The sequence below is a fragment of the Anomalospiza imberbis genome, chromosome 24 (assembly GCF_031753505.1).
Source record: "Anomalospiza imberbis isolate Cuckoo-Finch-1a 21T00152 chromosome 24, ASM3175350v1, whole genome shotgun sequence".
NCBI classification, from domain to species: Eukaryota; Metazoa; Chordata; class Aves; order Passeriformes; family Viduidae; genus Anomalospiza; species Anomalospiza imberbis.
The window spans coordinates 1,706,143-1,727,726 of record NC_089704.1 but is presented as its reverse complement, the minus strand read 5'-3'; the positions used below and the strand labels follow the sequence as shown (position 1 = coordinate 1,727,726).

General features: G+C 56.6%; 2 protein-coding genes and 2 long non-coding RNA genes across 7 annotated transcripts in view; 1 reads left to right on the top strand and 3 right to left on the bottom strand.

The window, feature by feature from the left end:
• Positions 1-9,988: 9,988 nt before the first annotated feature.
• ST3GAL4 (ST3 beta-galactoside alpha-2,3-sialyltransferase 4) lies at positions 9,989-16,762 on the top strand. 2 transcript variants are annotated; one of them, XM_068172249.1, is made up of 11 exons: positions 9,989-11,861; positions 12,288-12,360; positions 12,869-12,950; positions 13,505-13,585; positions 13,684-13,781; positions 14,177-14,237; positions 14,475-14,570; positions 14,644-14,833; positions 14,931-15,074; positions 15,170-15,313; positions 15,722-16,762. In XM_068172249.1, the coding sequence occupies exons 1-11, from the start codon at positions 11,451-11,453 to the stop codon at positions 15,806-15,808; spliced, it is 1,467 nt and encodes a 488-aa protein (XP_068028350.1). In that variant the 5' UTR covers positions 9,989-11,450; the 3' UTR covers positions 15,809-16,762. The 2 variants fall into 2 exon arrangements, with proteins under 2 accessions (XP_068028350.1, XP_068028351.1); XM_068172250.1 differs by having other exon boundaries at positions 9,990-11,861; positions 12,869-12,938.
• LOC137462156 (uncharacterized) lies at positions 14,023-14,574 on the bottom strand. The gene is made up of 2 exons (XR_010993604.1): positions 14,153-14,574; positions 14,023-14,107 (listed from the first exon to the last, which is right to left on the bottom strand). It is a non-coding gene; the product is annotated as an uncharacterized lncRNA (long non-coding RNA).
• KIRREL3 (kirre like nephrin family adhesion molecule 3) overlaps positions 16,341-21,584 on the bottom strand; it is a 377,774-nt gene continuing 372,530 nt past the window's right edge. For all 3 annotated transcript variants that reach the window (XM_068172246.1, XM_068172247.1, XM_068172248.1), the window contains 2 exons: positions 18,920-19,006; positions 16,341-18,003 (listed from right to left, as the gene is read on the bottom strand). In XM_068172246.1, the coding sequence (XP_068028347.1) occupies positions 17,560-18,003; positions 18,920-19,006 (531 nt within the window). In that variant the 3' untranslated portion in view covers positions 16,341-17,559. The remainder of the gene's footprint in view (positions 18,004-18,919; positions 19,007-21,584) is intronic.
• On the bottom strand, positions 19,214-21,019 carry LOC137462158 (uncharacterized). Its single transcript, XR_010993607.1, has 2 exons — positions 20,865-21,019; positions 19,214-20,833 (listed from the first exon to the last, which is right to left on the bottom strand). It is a non-coding gene; the product is annotated as an uncharacterized lncRNA (long non-coding RNA).

Below are 21,584 nucleotides of genomic sequence, written 5' to 3'. Positions count from 1 at the left end.
GCAGCCAGCGCTGCTCCGGGCTCTTGCTGCAGGATGGGGCCGAAGCAGCGGTCTGGGGAGCGGGACGGGGCAGGAGCACGGCAGGGCTGGAGTCTGCCCACCCCACGCGGATCTGCCCCGCTGTGAATTGCTCTGCTGGGATGTGCGGCGAAGGTGGGTTTGACCAACTGCGGCTCCCTGTGCTTTGCCTCAGGGAAGACTGGAAGGGGCTGGGGACTCCCCACTGTGTCAGCTCCTTGTGGAGGACCGCTCGGTCCAAGCTAGGCTGGCGATCTCCATTGGCTCTTCCATGACATCCTGAGGATGCTGGGATGCTCCTGGACCATCATGGGATGCAGCCTGTGCTGGCAAGGGATGCTCGGAGGTGGGATGCAGTGGTCCCAAGGGATGGATGGTGTAGGGCCGAAGGAAGACTCCTGACACCACACCAGAAGTTAGATCCACAAATCCATGGAAGGATTTCTGCACCGTTTTGGAGTTTTGGTTTATTTTTTATTGCAAGTCAGGACAACCCTAAATCACCAAACCATGTCTGGATATGACCATGCAGGAAGCTGGTTCCCTCTCCCCTGTTTTTTGCAGGTTTAAAAACACATATCTGTGCTGAAGTTTGGTTCTTCTCTTTAATCCTGGGTCTGTGAAGGAGGCTTTAACCTGAGCTCACGCCGTTGGAATTCCCTGCTGCGCCAGGGAGAGGCTCCTTGCCTTCAATCGCTTCCAGATGCCATTCCTGTTCCGGCTCTTCCCCTTGCAAAATGTCTCCCCCAGCCCGCCGAAGTTTTCCCAGCCGGATTCGACATCCCAATATCCGGCCAGGCTGAGTAAGCTGAGCCTTAATTTTTTAACCAGAGCCTGATGCCAGTGGCGAGAGGTTGGAACTCACCCCGTGGTGTTGCACAAGCCGGAGCCCCGGGGTGGATCCTCCGTTGGGGTTTGAGCTGCTTGCAACATCGGGTGGTTTTTAAATTTCTTTTAAAATGGAGGTAAATGAGCTGGAATGGAGTTTGGGGTTTGGGATCCCTTGCTGCACCCTCTGCCCACATTGCCAATGGGGCAGAGCTTCCCTCAGCCCCAAAATGACAGGAAACTGAGGCAGGAGAGTGCTGAGCAAGAGCTGAGGAGTCTTAAATGCTGCTCTGGTACTTTGCTGATGCTGTGTGCACCCAGCCAGCCCAGCATTCCCACCGTGGGTCATGAAACACCCCTGGATGGGGATTAAACCCCCAGCACAGCAGCTCTGTGGCTGTTGGGCTCATCTGACCCCCCTGGCTTGTGGTCTGTGCGTGAGATCTTGTGACACGAGGATGGATCAGATCTGTCTGTGTTGGAAACAGAGGAAAGCACTGAAGCATTGAGGGGAAAAATGAGGTGGAAAGCGAGAAGTGAGGGAGAAAAATGCAGAGAAGGGGGATGCAAGTGAACTTTGGGGATGCAGGACTGAACAGGACTGGGGTGTGGGAAGTGGGATGGTGTCAGAAATGAAGGGCAGAGAGGGGCTTTAGGGGTTAAATGTGGTGCTGCCTTCGAACAAGGCATCAGGAGCAATGCCAAGGGCTGGGAATTCCTCGGGCCCATCCCTGTGCGATCACCAGTGCTGCTTCCAAACCAAAAAATAGACGGGGTAAAAAAAAAGAATCACAAAGAACTGTCTGTTCGGGCATATTCGGGCTCAACAGGTTTTGCTCCTGGGCGGGGTCTGGTATTTGGGGTGGGGGAACCGAGGGCGGCCAAGAGCCTGGCTGTCAGAGCAGGCTCTTTATGCAACAAAAAGATGTGAGTTGTCCTCAGAAATCTTATCCTGGGCTCTTTTTCCACTGCCTTTTTTCTCGTGGGGTGACGGCAGCCCTCGAGGGCTTGGGTGGTGCAGACAGTGTGGGAAGGGATGGGCAGCTCCTGATGAAGGGCTGGGGAGCTGGGGGGGATTTTCAGTTAAAATATGGATGAACACAAGGTTTTGGAGCCCCGACACCTTGGCACCTGCCCCAGAACCAGGTCCCACTGACAAAGCCCTGAGTCCCCCTCACATTTGGCTTCTTCAGCTTCCTGGTGGTCCACTGGCATCTGCCCTGGAGCTGGGGCTTCCCCAGCCCCTTTGCTGCCTAATTAACAACTGTTGCTGCATAATCCCCCCTGCATTTACAAGTTAAATCGACAGATTATCTGTATTATGCAAACGCAGCTTTAAATCTTAATTATTTATTTGCATGGGGTGTCTGGAAATCGGCAGCACTAAGCCTGGGGATGCTGTTCTCTTGGAAGTGCAGACTTGTGCTAGGAAATGAACCCAAAGTAGGCTTTTTTTGGTATGGTGGGTGATGCTCAACACCCCAGCTTGGGAATATGTCTATTTTTTCCTTTATTTTTTTTTGGGGTGGGGGGTTGTTATTGTGGGAGGCTCATCCTTAAATAGCAGTGGTTTATTTTTAGGTCGGTCGCTGCTTTGGATAATCCGGCTTGGCTGGGCAGCTTTGCTTTTTTTCCCATTCTCAGGGATTTGATTGAAATAGGTTTATTACATTATTTTATTTTTAATAAAATAGTTTAATACATTTAATGAATCATTAATATAATTAAAGAAACACAGGGTTGAAGGATGGGGGTTCGCCTGCTGGTTGCCCTTTTGTGCTGTCCTGGACAGGGAGCATCCACTGGGATGACCATTAATGAAACCTCTTCCCAAAGTATAATTCCCACACTGGAATTACAACTTTGGCTCGGCCAAAGGGTGTTTGGGAAGCGGCTGGATTATCTCCCATTAAATACTTGCTGAATGAATAAGCTGCTGGTCCCAGGGCCATAGCGACTGGGGTGACGTGAGGGATGTGCCGGGCTTGGAAACACCTTGCTCCTGCCAACTGGAGATGTTTTCTCTGGAGGAGGATGAGCTCACCTGGATTTTATTCCCCTCCCAGCCTGGCTTTTGCTCTCTCCCCCCTCGGGAGGTAATTTTAACCGAGGGAGGCTGGCGCCGGCGATGGAGCACCGAGGGACAGATGGACGGAGGGCTGCCTCCCTGCAGGTCTGGCGGGAGACTCGTCTCCATCTCCCCCTCCCCTATTTTAACAGCCCTGCGGAGATTTGGTCCTTGAAGGGGAGGATGATGACAGGAGGAATTTGGAGGCTCATCCCTGCCCTGTGTGTGTCCCCTCCTGCCTCTGGAATATCCGTTCCTGCCGGGATGCTCCTACACTGGGGCTGAGCCCCTCAAAGGGCCAGTTCTGGCTGGCTTTAGTCTTTAGCACAGGAAGGGATGTGCCCACTGGATTTTTGTTTTCTTTTGCTCAAAGCCATGAGCATCCCGGCGGCAGATGTTGGGGAGTGGTCAGAAGGTGCCTTTTTACCCCTCAGATTTGGAAATTGTTATTTAAATGATTAAACTGATAGGCAGGAGAGGAAACTGAGGCTAGCAACACAGCTGGAGAAGGAAAGGAGCAAAATCCAGCTTGTTTAGGGCTTCTTGAGGGGTCTGGGATATGTGACATTCATTTCCTGCTGGGATCGGCTGCTGGATGGGTTGAGCTGCCTGCGGCGAGTGGTGGAGACGGCGGCTCCTGAACTGGTGGACACTGGAACTGTGATGGGACTTTTCTGGACCTTGGGCTGGGAATGTCCGATTGCATGGGCTCATGGCAGGGAAACCGCTCGAGCGGCTGGAAAACAACCCCGGGAAGAGTGGCAGCAATCCAGCTCCTCGCTCTTCCAGTCGAGCTGGAAAGACCAGCTTAGGGCAAGACCTTGGATCCACGAGGATCCTGCCTGGCTGATGTGCTTTAAGGTATCACAGTCTCCTGTTCACCCAGGGCTGCAGGATCCTTCTGGAACCCCCAGGCAGCTCTGAACATCCTCATCCTCATTTCCACGGGCAGGGGCTGATGCTGTGCCATGAAGTGCTTTAGCAGGAGCTCCCCAGGGAGAGTTTAACCTTGTTAGTGGATCCTATAATTCACAGCTCTAAATGAAAAGACTGTGTCAGAGGCAGCAATGTTGGATGCTCTGGTGGATTCAGGGCTTCTGGAAAGACCCTGGTGCCAAAGGTGAATTTTGTGGCCTCAAGTGCATTTGGTTTGGCTGCTGATTGCCCTGAGCCCTTGGGATTAATTGCCCCCCAAGACAACCATGGAAGGAGGAATCAAAGGTTCTTTGGGCAGAGAGGGAAGGTGTGACACTGGGATGGAGCCATCCCTGTCATCCCAGGGCATGTGCAGAAAGCCTGATCCCTGGCGAGAAATATCCATGAGAAACCATCTCAGGCTCCTGGGTGGTTTCCGTCCCCACCCCTTGGACAAGGATGTAGCCCTCTTTGTTAAATTAATGGGATATTAAGAGAGGAACGTGCTGTGGGGAAGGCTTGCACCTCTCTCATCTCTGCTTTTTCTAGCTAGAAGAGATGGAGCGAGGTGAGGAAACCTCTGGCCCTTCAAAGCTTTCCCTTGGAAGCACCTTCCCTGCCAGGGCTTAAGGAGCAGCTGACAGAGAGAGGCTTGTCTTCCTCACCTTCATCACAGTTTCTTGCTCTGAAATGAGCTGACATTCCCTCTCGTGTGTTTTTTTGGGGACAGCCACGGCTGCCACCACAGCCCATCCATCCCAGGGGCACAGGGAGAAGAGCAAAGCTGCTGCCCTGGGGCTAACTGGGCTCTGCATCTTGGGATGCAGAGCAGAGAGGCTTTCTCTGAGCGGCAGCATGGCAGGAAGGTTTCTGTGCGTGTCATGGTTGCTCGGCAGGATTTTCCTCCCCTAAATCATAAGGATGTTACAGTGCTGGGCTAGGATGTGCAGTTTGGAAAGTTTTGGGGGAAAAGATGCCAGAGTTGCGGGAGTAAGGAGCGTTCTCGACGCAGGAGGGCAGGAAAGCTGCATTCCCTTTTCCCCGGGAAAGGGCACCCATCCATCTCGTGGGGTCTTCCTAAAAGCCCGAGTGAGTCACGGAAGGGGATTTCGGTGTGAAAGGCCACGGGGTGCTGGGGAAAGCTGCGGCGAGGTCTGCGCTCCGAGTGGCCGCACCACCTCCTTAAGAGCGGCGGGGAGCCCGGCCCTGGGCTGCCGGTGCCGGCCGAGGTGGGTGGGAAGTGGGTGGCTTTTCGGAGGTGGGAGGCTTTTCGGAGAGCTCACACTTCGCTGAAACCTGTGCCGGCTCGCCGGGGCCCCGCTCCCGCCGCCCTGGGGCCGGCTCCGCCCGGCGCTCCGGGCTGCCCGGTGCGGGGCTGCGCAGCCATCCGTGCATCCTCCGGAGGCGGCCGCTGCAGCCCTAAGGATCTTCTCCCTTCTCGCTCTCCCAGGGGAAGAGAGGACGGCCGCGTAGATCCCGCCGAGCTCCCGCCTGCGCCAAGAGGACGGGCCGTAAGTAGCCGTGACTTGCTGCCTGCTAATCCCCGCCCTGCTGGGACTGGTTTCAGCCTCTCCCGCCGCTGGGGATGCAGGAAAAAGTCTCCCTGGGATGGGAATCCTCCTCTCCGCGTGGGTTAACGGAGCACTGAGGTGATGCTGGGGGTGCGAAGTGACAGGCCGGGTTATTTGCTCTGGGACTGGTTTCAGCCTCTCCCGCCGCTTGGGGATGCAGGAAAAAGTCTCCCTGGGATGGGAATCCTCCTCTCTGCGTGGGTTAACGGAGCACTGAGGTGATGCTGGGGGTGCGAAGTGATAGGCCGGGTTATTTGCTCTGGGACTGGTTTCAGCCTCTCCCGCCGCTGGGGATGCAGGAAAAAGTCTCCCTGGGATGGGAATCCTCCTCTCTGCGTGGGTTAACGGAGCACTGAGGTGATGCTGGGGGTGCGAAGTGATAGGCCGGGTTATTTGCTCTGGGACTGGTTTCAGCCTCTCCCGCCGCTGGGGATGCAGGAAAAAGTCTCCCTGGGATGGGAATCCTCCTCTCTGCGTGGGTTAACGGAGCACTGAGGTGATGCTGGGGGTGCGAAGTGATAGGCCGGGTTATTTGCTCTGTCTATGAGCAGAGAAGAACCCAGGGGATTTGGGGCTGGTCAAATCAGGCTGTGGGGTTGCTCTGACGGTTCCGCTCCTCTAAATCCGGTGCAAAACAGGAAACAGAGGAGAGAAACCGTGGGGTCAAGGTTACACATAAGCCTTGCAAGGGGGATGGCAATGGCAGGCAGCTTCTGAGCCCCAAAAGGGGACCCTCAGAGTCAAAAGCCATTGGGAGCAGGAGCTCCCTGCAGGATAACTCAGCCCTGGAGCTTGATATCCCTTCATTTCCCACCCCTTTTCCCAGAAGAGCTGGGGCATTGATTGTGTTTGGATTGGGGATGGGCTGGAGCCCCTCCATGGTTTAGTTTTTACCCTGTAGAACTGTAAGGGAGTGGTGCTCCCGGTGAGTGTTCTGCCTGCTGCTCCCAGGAGAGTGGGGAGAGGCTGCCAGCACCCTGCCTGCACCCTGCCTGCACCCCCAGCTCACTGCCTCCCCCTTTCTGCTGCTTTTTGGGGGGATTTAGCCCAAACCACGGGCTCAAAGCTGAGTTGCCAAAGCTGCTTTTGATGTTGCTGCTGCGTCCCTGGGTGATCCCTGAGGATGGAGATACCGGAGAGTAAACATGGCACCGAGGTGAGCGTGGCAGCAAAGGGGGTAGGACGGGGAAGGTAGGAGAAGGGTGTGTCTGGATCGGTGTCAGGGGATCAGGGATGAAATCCCACAGGATTATCGTTGCTCTCATCTCCTTGGCAGGGGCTTGTCACCCCATGGGTGGCTCTGCTCTCTTCAGCAGCTCGGCCATAACCTCCAGGGTGTAGCGAGCTGCATACAGCAAGCAGAGGACTTTATTTTAGTGTTTTAAACAGCAAAAGAGTGATTAAACCTATAGAATAAAAATAATATGTAATGTCTCTAACACTGTAGCTTAACTGTAGCCCTGTAGCTCTGTGGTGGCCCGAGGTTACCCCAGAGCAGTGAGATACCCACATAGCCGGTGTTTTGGGGCTGTAGGAAGGGATTTGTGTCCCATCCCTTTGTTTTTTCTGCTGCATGGATTGAAAAAAACATAGAGGGAGGGGAGAGGATGGAGCCAGGGCTGGTCTGAATTGCTCTGGAGCACATTAAAACCAGCAGTGCCATGGGAAGGCAGAAGCAGCTTGGGTTTATCCTGAGGACCTGCCACTGTGGAAATACTTGTTGTACCTGAGCTTATTTGCTGTTGCCACCTTCAAAATAGCAGCCTGGTCATGGGTAAATGTTTTGTTAAGACTCACATGCCAAAGATGGCTTGTTTCCCCTATCGTAAATCTTTGGCTGGATTATTGTGTGCCTGGGATACCACGGTAAAGGAAAACAGTGCTGCCTCTCCGAGTAAGAGGCAATTAAGATTCCTTTAAAGATTCCTTTAAAGTGACTCGCAGGGCTCTTAAAATAGGGCAAATGTGGGTATCAGTGCACAGGCTGGGCTGGCTCCACACCCTCTGCAGGGTCATGCCCAGTGTCCAGTGGAGTTGATTTTTGCAGCACTGTGCCCTCACGACCCTCTTCATCCCCCAGCCCACAGCACTGCAGCTCCGGCTCTTGACACTGCTCTGCTCCGTGGTTTTTGGCATCCCTTGCCCCCTCCCAGCATCCCTGGTCCCCCCTTGGTATGCCTCTCTCCCTGCCATGCAACGTCTCTTGCAGGGGGCTCAGATCTGATCCCTGCTGCTTTTTGGGCTTGCACTGGTGGTTGTTGCGATCCCACAAGGCTTTTCTCCCCAACTTGGAAAAAAAAAAAAACTCCCCAAGCACCAGGAGCTTGCAGCAGCCGGGGCGAGGAAGGTTTGGGATGCCAGGCTAGGGATTGGGGTGTGTTTGATGCTCTGCCAAGCCCAGGCAGTGCCTGCAGTTGGCTGGATCCTTTCCCTGCAGGATGGCCCCCGGCCGCCTCCCAGGTTGCGCTCAGGCTCCGGCACGCGCGGGCTGTGCCGGGGCGGGCGTGGGGGCGATCCCGGCCCTGCCGCGTGCGGAACACCCGCGGGATGGCGGCTGGGAAGATCCCGGGGCTCTAAACTGCTTCTGTGGGGGTCGTTGTTGTCCTCCAGGGAGCACAGGATCTGCCGTGCTGGTTCCTGGAAGCTCCATGTGCCTGGAAAGCTTGGGAGAGATGGCGTGGCTGGGATTGAAGGGGTCTGTGCTGGCCTGGCTGTCTGGCTGTCTCCCTTTGGTTCCCACTGCTGAGAGTGAATCCTTAGGGACTGCCAGTGCATCCCTTCCTCGGGTGCTATCCAACTCTCCTTCAGTTAAAAATAAACACATGTTTTTGGGATAAACCGTCAGAGATGCTTATTTTTCAGTGAGCATCCTTCTTACCCAGGAAAGCTGGACCAGGCAGTGGGTGGCTCCGAGTCCCGTGGGCATGTGGGATGGGACGGTGGGAGCACAGGAGACTTGTCCTTGCCTCCTGTCATGCTTTTCCCAACCCATAGGTTACCATGGAAACATAAAAGTACCAAGCCTGCTGGTCCATGATGCTTTGCCAGGATGGCCTGGGATCACCATCCATCCGTGCTGGGATGGTGTGGGGGAATTTATAACCACTCCCCACATCCGTGCTTGTTCCAAGCCTTTAATTTCCGTTTTTTTCCCTTTTTTTTTGGCTGGGAGCAGCTTGGCAGATGCTTGCTTCCACTTTGTGGATTGACCTGACTTAAATCTGGAAATGTTGGAGCCATTGAGGCCATGGGGGGAGATGGGAATGGGCGGATGGAGATACAGGGATGAACCTCTCTGCGTTTCCCCCCTGGCAGAAGGGTTGGTCTGTATGGGTGTTGGTGGCATCTCCTAGGGGACATGGTGAAACTGGGAGGCAAAATGCTGCTCCAGGCCAGAGGCAGACAGGGAAACTCCACAAGGCTTGGACATGAGCTGCCTCTGCAGCATCCTGGGATGGGGCTTTCCCAGAACACGGGGTGGGGAAGGGAGTGGGAGATGGGGAATGGGCCATGGGGCTTTTGGATCCTTTGTGCAGCGATAATTGCAGCCCGCAGTGCTGTGGGGGTGCATCCTACAACATCAAAGTAGGGCTTTTCCAGTCACTTCTTCCAGGTGTGGGGGAAGCTGAATCCAGTGGGGACTTTCCCCCCAGCTTCAGGGCTTGGTGGGGCAGGCAATGCCCTGGAACAACCCCAGAGGAGCGAGGGTTGATCCCAGCGAGGGCTGAGTCTCTGCCTGCCGGACAGGGATGCTGCAGTGCGGGATCCAGGGAGGATGTTGTGGTGAGGGGTCTGTGTTGGGGGATCGGAGGGATGCTGTGATGGGACACGGATGCCAGTGAAAGGGGACTCTGAGGACATTGTGGGGGACCAGGGATGCTGCAGGAACAGGGATATTGCAGGACTGAAGATGCTGTGAGAGAGCTCTGAGGATGCTGTGAGACCAAGTTGCCATGGGGTGCTTTGAGGGTGCTGTGATGGGACAAGGATATTCAGGGGGGCACTGGGGATGCTGTGATGGGACAGGGATATTCAGGGGGGCACTGGGGATGCTGTGATGGGACAGGGATATTCAGGGGGGCACTGGGGATGCTGTGATGGGACAGGGATGCTGCAGGAGGCTCCGAGGGTGCTGTGATGGGACAGGGATGCTGCAGGAGGCTCTGAGGGTGCTGTGATGGGACAGGGATGCTGCAGGAGGCTCCGAGGGTGCTGTGATGGGACAGGGATGCTGCAGGAGGCTCCGAGGGTGCTGTGATGGGACAGGGATGCTGCAGGAGGCTCCGAGGGTGCTGTGATGGGACAGGGATGCTGCAGGAGGCTCCGAGGGTGCTGTGATGGGGCAGGGATGCTGCAGGAGGCTCTGAGGATGCTGTGATGGGACAGGGATGCTGCAGGAGGCTCTGAGGATGCTGTGATGGGACAGGGATGCTGCAGGAGGCTCCGAGGGTGCTGTGATGGGACAGGGATGCTGCAGGAGGCTCCGAGGGTGCTGTGATGGGACAGGGATGCTGCAGGAGGCTCCGAGGGTGCTGTGATGGGACAGGGATGCTGCAGGAGGCTCCGAGGGTGCTGTGATGGGACAGGGATGCTGCAGGAGGCTCCGAGGGTGCTGTGATGGGGCAGGGATGCTGCAGGAGGCTCCGAGGGTGCTGTGATGGGACAGGGATGCTGCAGGCTCTGAGCATGCTGCAAGACTGGGGATGCTGTGGGGACCAGCAGGACCCTTCAGCATTGCTCCCTCCAGCAACCCTACAAGGAGGACACAGGACCTGGCTCGGGGTGTTCAGATCTTCCTGCTTTCAGCAGCTGCTCTGCTTTGGGCTGTGGATCTGGGAGGGCTGTGGGGAGCTTGATCTCATTCCAGAGGCACCACGGGTGCGGGGGCAGCCGGGTGTGCTCTGTTTTGCGCCGCGTTCCCTGATCGTTTCACTAAACGTTTCTTCTCCTCGGGGATTATAAGCCATGTTTACCTTAGGTAAATTTTGCATCAGGCCCAGCTTGTGCGTACAAGCCTGGGAAAAGATTATAAAGCTGTCAAAAAATATTATTTAAAAAAAGCTGGTATGTAAAGGCAAACATTGTGGGCAGAGCAGATTTTCCCAGCGCTTTCACTGGTGGAAGGGGTGAAGTGAGCTTAGTTGGGTGTTGTGGCACCCAAGGATGAAGCTGGGGGGTGAGTTTGGTGCTAAAATCAGGTCCTGGTGCCCAGCAGTTTCCCAGCCCTGGGCAAACAGGTGTACTCAGGCTCCCCAGGAGCAAACCCAGCCTCCAGCTGAGGCAGTGGATTTCCCCTTGGGGCTTTTGTGGCCGGTTTTACTAAGAACAAAACTCCCCAGGAAGCACAAGCTGTTTTTTACCTTCCCCTAATTTTACTTTTTCCAAGCAATTGTAATATGTAAAGGGGTGAGACCCCCCTGTACCTTCTCCCTGTATTGCTCCCACCTGTGAAGACTCAGCTGTAGTTTCATTTTCCCAAGCAGGAGGGGCTTGTTGAGCTGGAAATTCGGATGCAGGATGAGAGCCAGTTGGTTTGGGGGTTTACTTCCCCTTTCTGGAGCCCCCAGGTAATGATGGGGCACAATTATCCATGTTTTACAAAGGAGAAGTGGCTCAGAGGGAGTGCTTTCCTAGGGGACTTCCTCACCTGTCCCATCCCTCTGCTGTCAAATGGACACAATTTTCTTTTTCTAGTGTCCTGTCCCGTTGCTTTTAGTGTGGTTTAATTGTCCTTAATTGCCTTTTAATTGCTGTTCCTGCCCTTTTTAATTAATTGCTCTCCTGCCCTTTTTACTTCAGAAGTCCATGACAGGGAAGGGAAGAGCCTGGCTCTTGTGGAACCGTCTTTGGCCCCATTTCTCTTCATTCTTGATACATTTTTGCCCCCACACCTGGTGTTCTTGACTGGCTGAGGCCGTGGCCCTGCCGGGTGTTTGGCAGGTGTCAGGTTTGTTAGTGGCACTTCCTTGGGCAGGGAGGGGATGAGGTGGGTGCCCTTCCTTGGCAGGTGACTAATCCCTGGAGGCTCTGATGGGCAGGCTCTGATTGAGATGCATCGCCCCGCCCCGCGTACACCTTTCCCCTTGGCTGGCATTCAATGCATTGAGACGTGGCTGGTCAGAGCCCGGAGGAGCTCAGTTACCAGGGGCAAAGCCAAGCCCAGCTCTGAGCCTGGCTTAGAGCAGGATTCACCCTGGGAGCAAAGCCTCCCCTGTACCCCAAAGCTTCTCCCACACGGTAAGTTCATTTTCCGTCCTTGCCGTGTCCTTGTGGGATGGGATGAGCCGATCCTGGGATGGCTCCAACCTTGGCTCTTTGCTCCTTATTCCAGGAGGGAGAGGTTTCAGAGGAGCACTAAAGTGTCCCCGCTTCCCTGGGCAGTGTTTGTGTGGGCACTAAGCTCCAGCACCTCCTTTCCCCAGGCCGGGATGGGTGAATCCAAGGCGTTGGAGGTTCCCCAAGTATGTGATACTCTTTGGTTTGATTCTGCTTGGCTGCTCCTGTCCTGACTGGCTTTGTGGTGGCACGTTGGACTTTGTATCTGCTGGTGCCAGGTGGATCCTTAAGCTGGCTTTAAAGTTTCCCTAATGGGATTTCTTGGATGAAACCCCACTGGGGAATTGTTTTTCCTCTCTAATTATTTTTTTTTCCTTTGGCCTTTAACCTGTAGGGCTGAAGCTCCTTGGGAAGTGCCGCTTGCTTGGCTTTGATAAGCTCTCTAAACCAACCTTTTGGCAACAAAGAAATGTGAATTTAAATAAATAAATCCTTTTGGGAACCCTTGCATCTGCTAGTCTGCAGATGCAGATGGGCAAGCAGGGGGTGATGCCTCTTGGATGGGGTTTTAGGATCAGCTCTGATAGTTTTTCCCTGTTTTCCTGCTGCAGGTGACCAGCCACAATGAGCGCTCTGGCCCCCGCCTGATCCCTTTCCTGCTGATAAAAATGATCAACAAGTCTCGTGAGTCCCACAGGGATCCCATCTGCCTCTATCCAAGCAGGGATAGTGAGCCTGGGGAATTTGCATTTGGAAATCTGGGGGTTGGATTCTGCTTTGCTCTGGTTCCAGTTGAGTGATGGAGTGTTGGGGTATCACAGGAGAAGGTCGCGGCGGGGAGGGTGGGTTTGGGGACCTTGATCTCTGGGCTTGGACACCCGGAACCCCTTGGACTGTGTTGCACAGAAATGGGGCGGAGGCACACGGAAAAAGGGATCTTTGCCTAGGCTTTGATGAAAAGCAGGCAGGAGGAAACAGAAACGTCACAATGACTTTAACCCTGAGACAAAACCACCTGACTCCTCTTAGAGCCGCTCCTCTCCGGGTCGTGGTGCCAGCCAAACCTGCTCCCTGAGGAGAGGGCTCTGCCATCCTGGATCTAGCTAAGGATGCTGTGGGACCCCACAAGCAATCATCTAAAGCCCATGGCTGACTTTGGTTTATCTCTTCCTCCTCCCCTCTGGGCTTGCAGGAGGGAAGATACTCGGGGTGCTGGCGCTGTTTCTGGTGATGGTTTGGTACTCGATCTACCGGGAAGACAGGTACATACAGCTGTGAGTGCTTCTTACTCAAGTTTAAAGGACCTCCTGCCCTTTCCTTCACTCCTGGGAGGCAGCTGCTTCCTGCCCATCCCTCACAGGGAAGCCAGAGCATGGCAGATTCCCTGGATCCAAGGGGACTGGGAAGGTGGCAGCATTCTCGGCTGCTGGAGAATGGGGGACACAAGCGAGATTCCCCCTCCATGTGTGGTGGTGGTGGTTGGGCTCTGTGGGGTTTTTTGCAAATGCTGGTGCTTTTCTGGGCCCGGGAGGATGGGAAAGCCCTGCTCTCTTCCCAGTGCCAGCGATGCTGATGGAGATGGGGAAAGTGGAGGTTCGTGAAAAGTGTGAGGTTCATGAGCAGAGCAAGAGAGACCTCTTCTGATGCAAGGCTGCAAGCCCAGCAGATAAATGCCCAGGAAGTGCCAGCCTTAAATCTGGCTCAAAATCTCTCTCTCACAGCTTGAATCCCAGAGCGGGGATGCCTGGGGGTGCCGGAGGCCCTTTCACCAGGAGGGGGCTGCAGAGGAACAGGCATAATTTGATTTAATTAACCTCTTCCTTTATAGCTTTTATTTCCCTGTGCAAGAAAACAAGACAACGTGTCCCCTTGGGGAGGTGGAAAAGAAAGCGGCGCAGCTCATCGGGAAGTGAGTTTTGGGGCTGGGAGTGGGGTGGATGCAGAGCCAGGAGCCCCTCCCTGTGCCATCCCTGATCCCAGTCTCACTGACCCTTTGCTCCTTGGCAGCTACACGAGGGACCACCCACTGTTCTTGCAGCTGAAGGACTATTTTTGGGTGAAGACGCCGTCGCTCTACGAGCTGCCCTACGGCACCAAGGGAAGTGGTAAGGCTGACAATGGTCTGTGGGGTCTGTCTGTCTGTCCTGCTGCTGCTCGTGGGGTTTCAACTTCCCTTTTCCTAAAGACATCTGCAGGTTGGTTTTGTTGGGGACTATTCCCAAGCTATTTTCTTGGTTTTTAGATTCTGCAGTGAGTATCTTCTCACACATTGTGCCTCTTAAAAGAGTTTAGGGTGGGCCAGGTTTTACTAAGCCCCGGAGACAGATTATCTGCTTGAAATTGGGATTAACAGTAGGAGCAAATTCGGCAGGGATGGGGCAGCACTCAGAGTGTTGTGCCAGGCAGGAGCTGCCTTCCTCACCTTCCTCACCTTCCTCACCTTCCTCACCTTCCTCACCTTCCTCACCTTCCTCACCCTGTCCTTGCACTTGCTTTGCAGAAGACGTTCTCCTGCGCCTGCTGTCCATCACCCACTACTCCCTGCCCGAGAGCATCCAGAGGTAACACTGGGGTGGGTTTAGGGGCTTTTCTCTCTTTTTCTTCATCATTGCTCTCTTGGGGGTGGTTGAAATTGGTGTGTTGTGGGCCCAGGATTTGACAAAATGAACCTCTGCAACCCAGGGGTGGTGGATGGAGCATGGGAAGGTTTGGAGACTGGACAACACCAGGTTTAACCCCCGCAGTGGTTAAAATCACCCTGCTTTTGGAACTGGTTGAGACAGGGTTTTCTCTCGCAGCCTGAAGTGCCGGAGGTGTGCCGTGGTGGGCAACGGCCACCGGCTCCGCAACAGCTCCATGGGGGACACCATCAACACCTACGATGTCGTGATCAGGTACAGCTCCCAGCCCACTGCTCCCTCCCCAGTGCCACCCGCAGCTGGGGCTGACACCTGTGATGTCCCAAAGGCTGAACAACGCCCCGGTCCATGGTTATGAGCAGGACGTGGGCTCCAAGACCACCATGCGCCTCTTCTACCCCGAGTCAGCCCACTTCGACCCCCGGACCGAGAACAACCCCGACACGCTGCTGGTGCTCGTGCCCTTCAAGCCCATGGACTTCCAGTGGATGGAGGCCATCCTTAACGACAAGAAGAGGGTGAGTGTGGTGGGGAACCGGGTCCAACCCCTCCCTGGCTGCTCCAGACTCCAGCTGTCACGCCACCCCACGCCTGGGGACGTCTGGCCTCTTGCAGGTTCGGAAAGGATTTTGGAAACAGCCCCCATTGATCTGGGACGCCAACCCGGAGCAAGTGCGCGTCCTCAATCCCTACTACATGGAAGTAACTGCTGCTAAACTGCTCAACCTCCCCATGAAGCAACCACGGAAGGTCAAACAGGTAAGGGGTGGGCATGGCCAGCCATCCTGCACACCCTGAGGGGGGTCAGCTGTCCCCGTGCAGCTCCCTGAAGGCTGTGGCTCTCTGTTCCCCAGAAGCCCACCACGGGGCTGCTGGCCATCACCTTGGCACTGCACTTCTGTGACCTGGTGCACATCGCGGGCTTTGGCTACCCCGATTCGGCCAACAGGAAGCAAACCATCCACTACTACGAACAGATCACGCTCAAGTCCATGGCCGTAAGTGTTTGCCCCACAGTTTTGTCCCTGTTCCCCCCATTTTTCCCCCAGGAGGTGGGATGGCAGCTCACAGAGCAGTGCCAGGATGCTGAATGGCATGGGAGCTTCTTCCCTCTCACTCCCCTCCCCTGATGAAGGTTGAAGTCCACCTTTGGATGGTCATCATCCAACTTCTCTTGGTAGCCGAATGTCTTTGGAGGCATGGAGAGTTGGATCCATCCCCAGTTTGTGTGTGAGGAGAAGAGCTCGTGGACAGCAGGATTGCGTGGGGAGGGTTCTGTCCCTGCTTTTGGGGGGCTGAAGTCCCTGCTGGTGGGGTGGGCAAGGTGGAGGGTGGGAAGGCGTGAGGGGTGGAAGGCAAGCGCGTGGCCCAGACTCTGGTGTCACCCCCTGCTCCCCGTCCCGCAGGCGTCGGAGCACAACGTGTCACACGAGGCCGTGGCCATCAAGCGGATGCTGGAGCTGGGACTCGTCAGGAACCTCACCTACTTCTGAGGGCGGCGGGGCTGCGCAGGGACACCGTCCCCAGGGCGAGGAGACCCCGTCCCCTTCAGCGAGGGGACACCATCCCACGCGGTGAGGGGACACTGCGCTGGCATGGCCGGAGTGACCGAGGGCAGAGCATCGTTGTCACCACCGCCACCACGGCCTGGGACTCTTGGAGCAGGGCCGGGGCTGGGGGGCCGCGCTGGACCGCGGGTGCCCAGGGTGGGGCTGCTCTTGGGGGGTGCAGGGAGCCCGGCGGGGCCGTGGCCCAGCGCCTTTTCTACTGACACACTGAAGCTGGAGGGGGTTTTTGGGGTAGGGGCATCCTCCCTCCCAGCAGGCCTGAGGGGGTGAGTCAGGGCAGGAGCCCTTGCCCTGGACATTCTCTTTCCCTTAATTCCCTCATACCCTGACGAGGGCCCTGCTGAGGGGCTGATTTTGGGGTCCTGGACCCTCTCCCTCCCAGGGAATGGGAGCCTTTGGAGGCTAATGTTGCCTCCTCCCTGCCCTGGACCTCTTCCCAAATATTTAATTCCCTCCCTTTTTTTTAATTTCCTTTTTTACTTGGCAGCCCTGTCCTGTGCCTTAGCGCTGGTGTAGGGACTCGTCCCCACAGCCCCCCTGGGTGGGGGCACCCTGGGGTGCTTGGCTTCGGGGTCTGCCAGGGCCCTTTGGTGGTGCAGATTAATTTAATTAATTTAAATGCTTATTTATGGCGGAGCTTTCACCCAGGGCCCGCATGCCACTGGTGTCAGGGACAAGGGGCCTTGGGTGGGCTGGTGTGTGCTTGGCTCCAGGGGTGGGCATTTGGGATGTCCCCCCACCATGGAGGGGTTGACTGATGCCTTCTCCCTGCTGGTGTAGGGTCCCCTCTGCCCCTGTGGGGCTGCAGGTGTTGGGGGGACCCATGGATGGGGGTGTTGGGGCTCATGCTGGCACCCAATAAAGTCCTGATGAGGCTGGGATGGGCTGGGTGCTCCTGGGGCATGATGGGCGGGTGTGAGGGAGTTCCGGGGCTGTGAGATGCAGGGAGGGTGGCCTGTCCCCATGCCATTGTGTCCCCTTACCTGTTGTGATGCCCCATCTCCTGGCTCCCACGCTGGGGTTGTGGGGTCCCAGCTGCCCCGTGCCTCAGTTTCCCTCCACCACCGGCCATTTCTGCCCCCATGGGGCCTGCCCCAGGAGGCCATGGCACACCCAGGCTCCAGGCCAGGTCTGTGCCGGGGCAGAGTGCCAGGGAAGCCGATGTCCCCGCGGGGTGGCCATCAGCCCAGGCGTGCCACGAGAAACACCTCTTGTATTGACCGCGGTGCCGCGATACAGCGTGGAGAGGCCCTTCCCGGGGAGTCCCTGTCCCACCGCTGTCCCCCACCTCCTGTCCCACATGGCGGGACCCCCCCGACCCCCCGAAACGGACTCTATAAGTATGGACACCGAACACCACGAAGGAAAGGGAGGAGCCGGGGGGGAGAGGGCAGCGGGAAGCGGAGGCGAGCGGCTGGGGGTCGCGGGGGTGCGTGGTGGGGCCAGGGCCGTCCCCAGCCCCGCGGAGGGGACGGCTCCCCGGGGCTCAGCGCGTCCTCGGCGGGGTTGTGCTTAGCATGTACCAGGGAGGGGGATGCTGGCCGGTCCCCTGCCCTGCGGCCCCGCTCCGGGGGGGCTGGATCCGACCTCTTCCCACGCCGCTGCCGGCGGGCGCCACTGTCCGAGCGCGGAGCCACGGCGCCCACGCGGAGGGTCCCGAGCGTCCCCGGAGGGGCTCAAACGTGCGTCTGCATCCGCCTCTGCAGGGGCCGGCTGGGGTCTGAGTTTTGGGAAGACGACTGGGAATGGTGGGAGGAGGATGCAGAGGCCTTGCTGGCCTTGTCGAACTGCACGTAGCCGTCCTGCTTGCCGCTGCTGCTGATGCTGCTGTCGCACTGGGTGTCGAGGAAGGAGCTGCTGTCGCTCATGGAGCCGCGCTGGAACTCGCGCTCGCACAGCTCGATGGAGCTGCTGCCCATGCCCAGCACGAAGCGCTGGCTGTAGTCGTAGAGGCGGCTCTGCCCGCTCAGGGTGCTGTAGATGTTGGTGAAGGACATGCCCGTGGGCACCCGCTGCTTGCCGGCCGGGCGCAGGTCAGCCGGGCAGCCCGACAGCGAGATGGTGGGGGTGGAGTGGTGCTCCTTGAAGGTGTTCACGCTGTAGTAGCCGTTGGTGGGGTCCTGGGGAGTGGGAGAAGCGGGGCAGGTTGGTGGTGGCCTCCCTGGGAACCGTGGCATTTGGGGTGCCCACCCTGCCCATTCACCCAGGACATGAAGACTTACCAGAATCATCGAATATTCTGAGCTGGAAGAGACCCACAAGGACCATCCAGTCCAACTCCTGGCCCTGCACAGACCCCCAACAATCCCGCCCCATGCCTGAGAGCAGTGTCCAAACGCTCCTGGGGCTCTGGCAGCCTCGGGACTCTGCCCATTCCCTGGGGAGCCTGGGCAGTGCCCAGCACCCTCTGGGGGAAGAACCTCTGCCTGATATCCAACCTAACACTCCCCTGGTACAGCTCCAGCTGGTGTCTCAGGTCCTGTTGCTGGTCACAGAGAGCAGAGATTAGAGCTGTCCCTCAGGAAGAAGCTGCAGACTCTGATGAGTCTCCCCTTGGACTTGAACAAGCCAAGTCACCTCAGCCGCTCCTCATATGAGCCCTCCAGACCCTTCCCCTTTTTCACAGTCCCCCTTTGGAGGACACCTCAACCACCAAACCATCCAGCAATGTCCTCTTGTGCCACCAGTGAATTCCAATCAGCCCCCTCCAGGCCGGGACACAAGTGCCCCTTGCACACCACTGTCCTGGCACCACACCTTCGTGTTACCCCTAAAAGCTGCTGGGGCCACAGAGCAGTGCCAGCATGCCACAGCCTCTCTCCCTGCACAGGGACAGCCCTCTGGGACAGGCCACCACTGGGGACATGGCCCAAGGACAGACAGGCTGGCAGCAGCAGTGCTGGGTGAGGCATGAGCTGGTTGTGCCCGGTGGTGGGCACGGGGAGGGGTTCCCAGCACCCCTCTGCCAGGAGTGACGGGGGGCTCTGACCCCATCTCTTCACGGGGGACAGAGGCAGGCCCCAGCATCCAACTCACCTTCAGGTTTTGAAACTCCTTCTCCTCCTCCTTGAGCACCTCGAGCTGCTTCAGCACGGAATCCTGCTGGAACTCCCCCCGGTCCATCTAGGAAAGGACACAGGCAGGGCTCAGCATCCCAGCACCGCCTGACCCCGGGTTCCTCATCGCCCCCAGGCCATGTGGGGCGAGCCCCACACCCTTCATCAGCCCCAGGGCACGGGGAAGTTGCCACCGGCTGGATTCAAGGACTTGCCCAGGGGTGTCCCAGCAGTGTCCGAGGGCGGACGCCCAAAAGCCACACAATTCCCTGGGTTACAGATTGGTTTTCCCTGTTTAGGACAGAAAAAAGCAGGCTGATGCAGAAAATGAATTATTTACCGAGATAAGGGTTGGGGTTGCATCCACCTGCTCAAAGCAACACCCCCAAAATCTATCTTTTTTGGTTTTTTTTTTTTGTTTTGTTTGTTTTGTTTTGTTTTGTTTTGTTTCCCTTTTCATCCTTTCTTCCTCAGCTGAACTTGGCCGCCTCATTAGCTTTCCTTTGAAGGCTGGCTGTGATGGGGGGAGGCGGAGAGGAGGGGCAAGGTGCACATTAATTACACCACAGCTTTAATTACCCTTCCTCCAGCACGGGGGGCTGTGCAGGAAGCAGGATAATTATCAACCAATTTCTCAGTTGCCTTTTTTTAGCTTCTCCCGTATTCACCGGACGCCTCCAGCCCGGCTTCTCTGGGATCACAGCCCCACACCAGCCACAAAATCCCCTTTTATTGCCCAAATTCTCTCCTCCTTAAGATGGTAAGTGGCTGTGGAAATTCACCCCGCGGCACTTGCTGTTCATCTCCCGAAAGCCTTTGATGTGGCTGTTAAAGGCAATAAATTAAAGTACCTGAGTTTTCCTAGGGAAAAGAAAGCCTGCATCAGCCATTGATTTACCAGGATAAATACAAGTGTCGCCGAGGATTAAACGAGTGCAGCTAAAATGGGACGTGGAGGGTTTTTTTGCTCTGCCAGCCCCGGCGACCCCCTCGATCCTCTAAAGCATCTCTGCAAAGGCAGACTGGGGCTGTTAACTCTATCGGAAGGGTTTAACAGGTCCCAGCTCGGAATGAAAATGAAAAACCACTTCTCCTCCTTGGATTTGCTTTTTTTTTTTTTTCTTTTTTTTTTTCTTTTTTTTGTGTTGGCGTGGATGTCCCAGAGCAGGGCAGGGCCAGACCCAGAGATGGAGAGGGGAGAAGGGAGGTGGGAACCAAGGGAACGATCCCACTGTGACCAAACCTCCCTGGAATGAATGTCGGCTTTGATGGGCTGTTTGAAGCCATTTTATTGAAGCCATTTATTTTATTTAAGCCAGTGAAGTGATGGTGGGAATGATCCAGGTACTGGGATGCTCCCTGAGCTCCGTGGGGACCCTGCCTGTCCCCGACGCTCTGAATTCGGCTGCACCCCGTGGATTTGGGGACTGCAGGGAGTCTCCACATGAGGTCCACAGAGCGCCTTCACATCACTGAACCTCCAAGTCCCCCATTACAGCCGGTCGTTGACGTCAACTTTATTAAAGTTTTACACCATTAATTAGTGGGCGTTGGGATACTCGTTAGTGTGATTTGTGCTTTGTCATCACTGAGCAAACACCGGGAAGGGACCGACGTTAACCCAGGTTCACTCCACCACCAATATCAACAGGGACTGTGAAGGGGGAGAGGGAAATAGATGGAGAAAGAGACCAGAGATGTTGGAGTGGCCTGGCAGGAGAAAGAGACCAGAGATGTCTGCGTGGCCTGGCATGGGATGCCCCAGTGTCATTCCTGGACGTTTTTCCTGAGCCATCCTTTCTCCAGCCAGGTGACAGCACCAATATGCTCCGGGCCTCGCGGTGCAGATGGCTGGGGATACACCCTCCTGTTAGAGCCTCGTGGCCGCCACTCCCTCCTGCCAGCGCCCTTCCCGTCCTGGGAACCTCATGCCAGGACTTCATCCTGCTTGGCACTGCCAGGCGCCAGCAGCCTTCCCCACGCCCAGAACTCTGGGGCATCGCGGGTGGGGTGCAAAGTCCTGCCCCTGTCCGAACCTCGCCGGTGCCTCCCGGGTCAGCGTGGCTGAGGGATGTGACAAACTGCAGCCCTGCATCCCTGACCGCCGCTGCCTCGGTTTCCCCCACGGCGAAAGGCAGGGACCCCCTCCAGCTCCTGAAGCATCACCTCAGGCTGGCTGTGCTGGCTCCCCCCGCCCAGGGAGCGCCTCCCTGCCGAGCAAAGCGCCTTCGCAGGGTCCCTCAGCGCCGGGAAACACCGGCTGGAAGCAGGGCAGTGCGGGCCCCCCGCTCCGCTCTGCTCCCCCTCGTTTCACGCCACCAAATGAAGCCGCTGAGGTGGAGAATCCGACAGGATATTACATTCTTGGCTTTCATTAGTGGACACAATGTGTTTTTTTAAAATGCTACTGGAGGTGCCTATCCTCCAGACCTGGCGGGCTCGAAGTGCCTCTCCCCGCCTCGCTCCGGGTTTAATTACAATATTTCCGGCTGCTGGGTAATTGGAAGGCACCCGGCAGCACCGGTGCGGGCCAGACGCGACCAGGGTGAGGCATGTTGGTGACGATTCTCGAACAGCGACTTCCTTTGCTCCCAGGGAGGGAACAAGCCCATGAATAAAGAGCCCTCTGGGAATTCCCAGCTCGG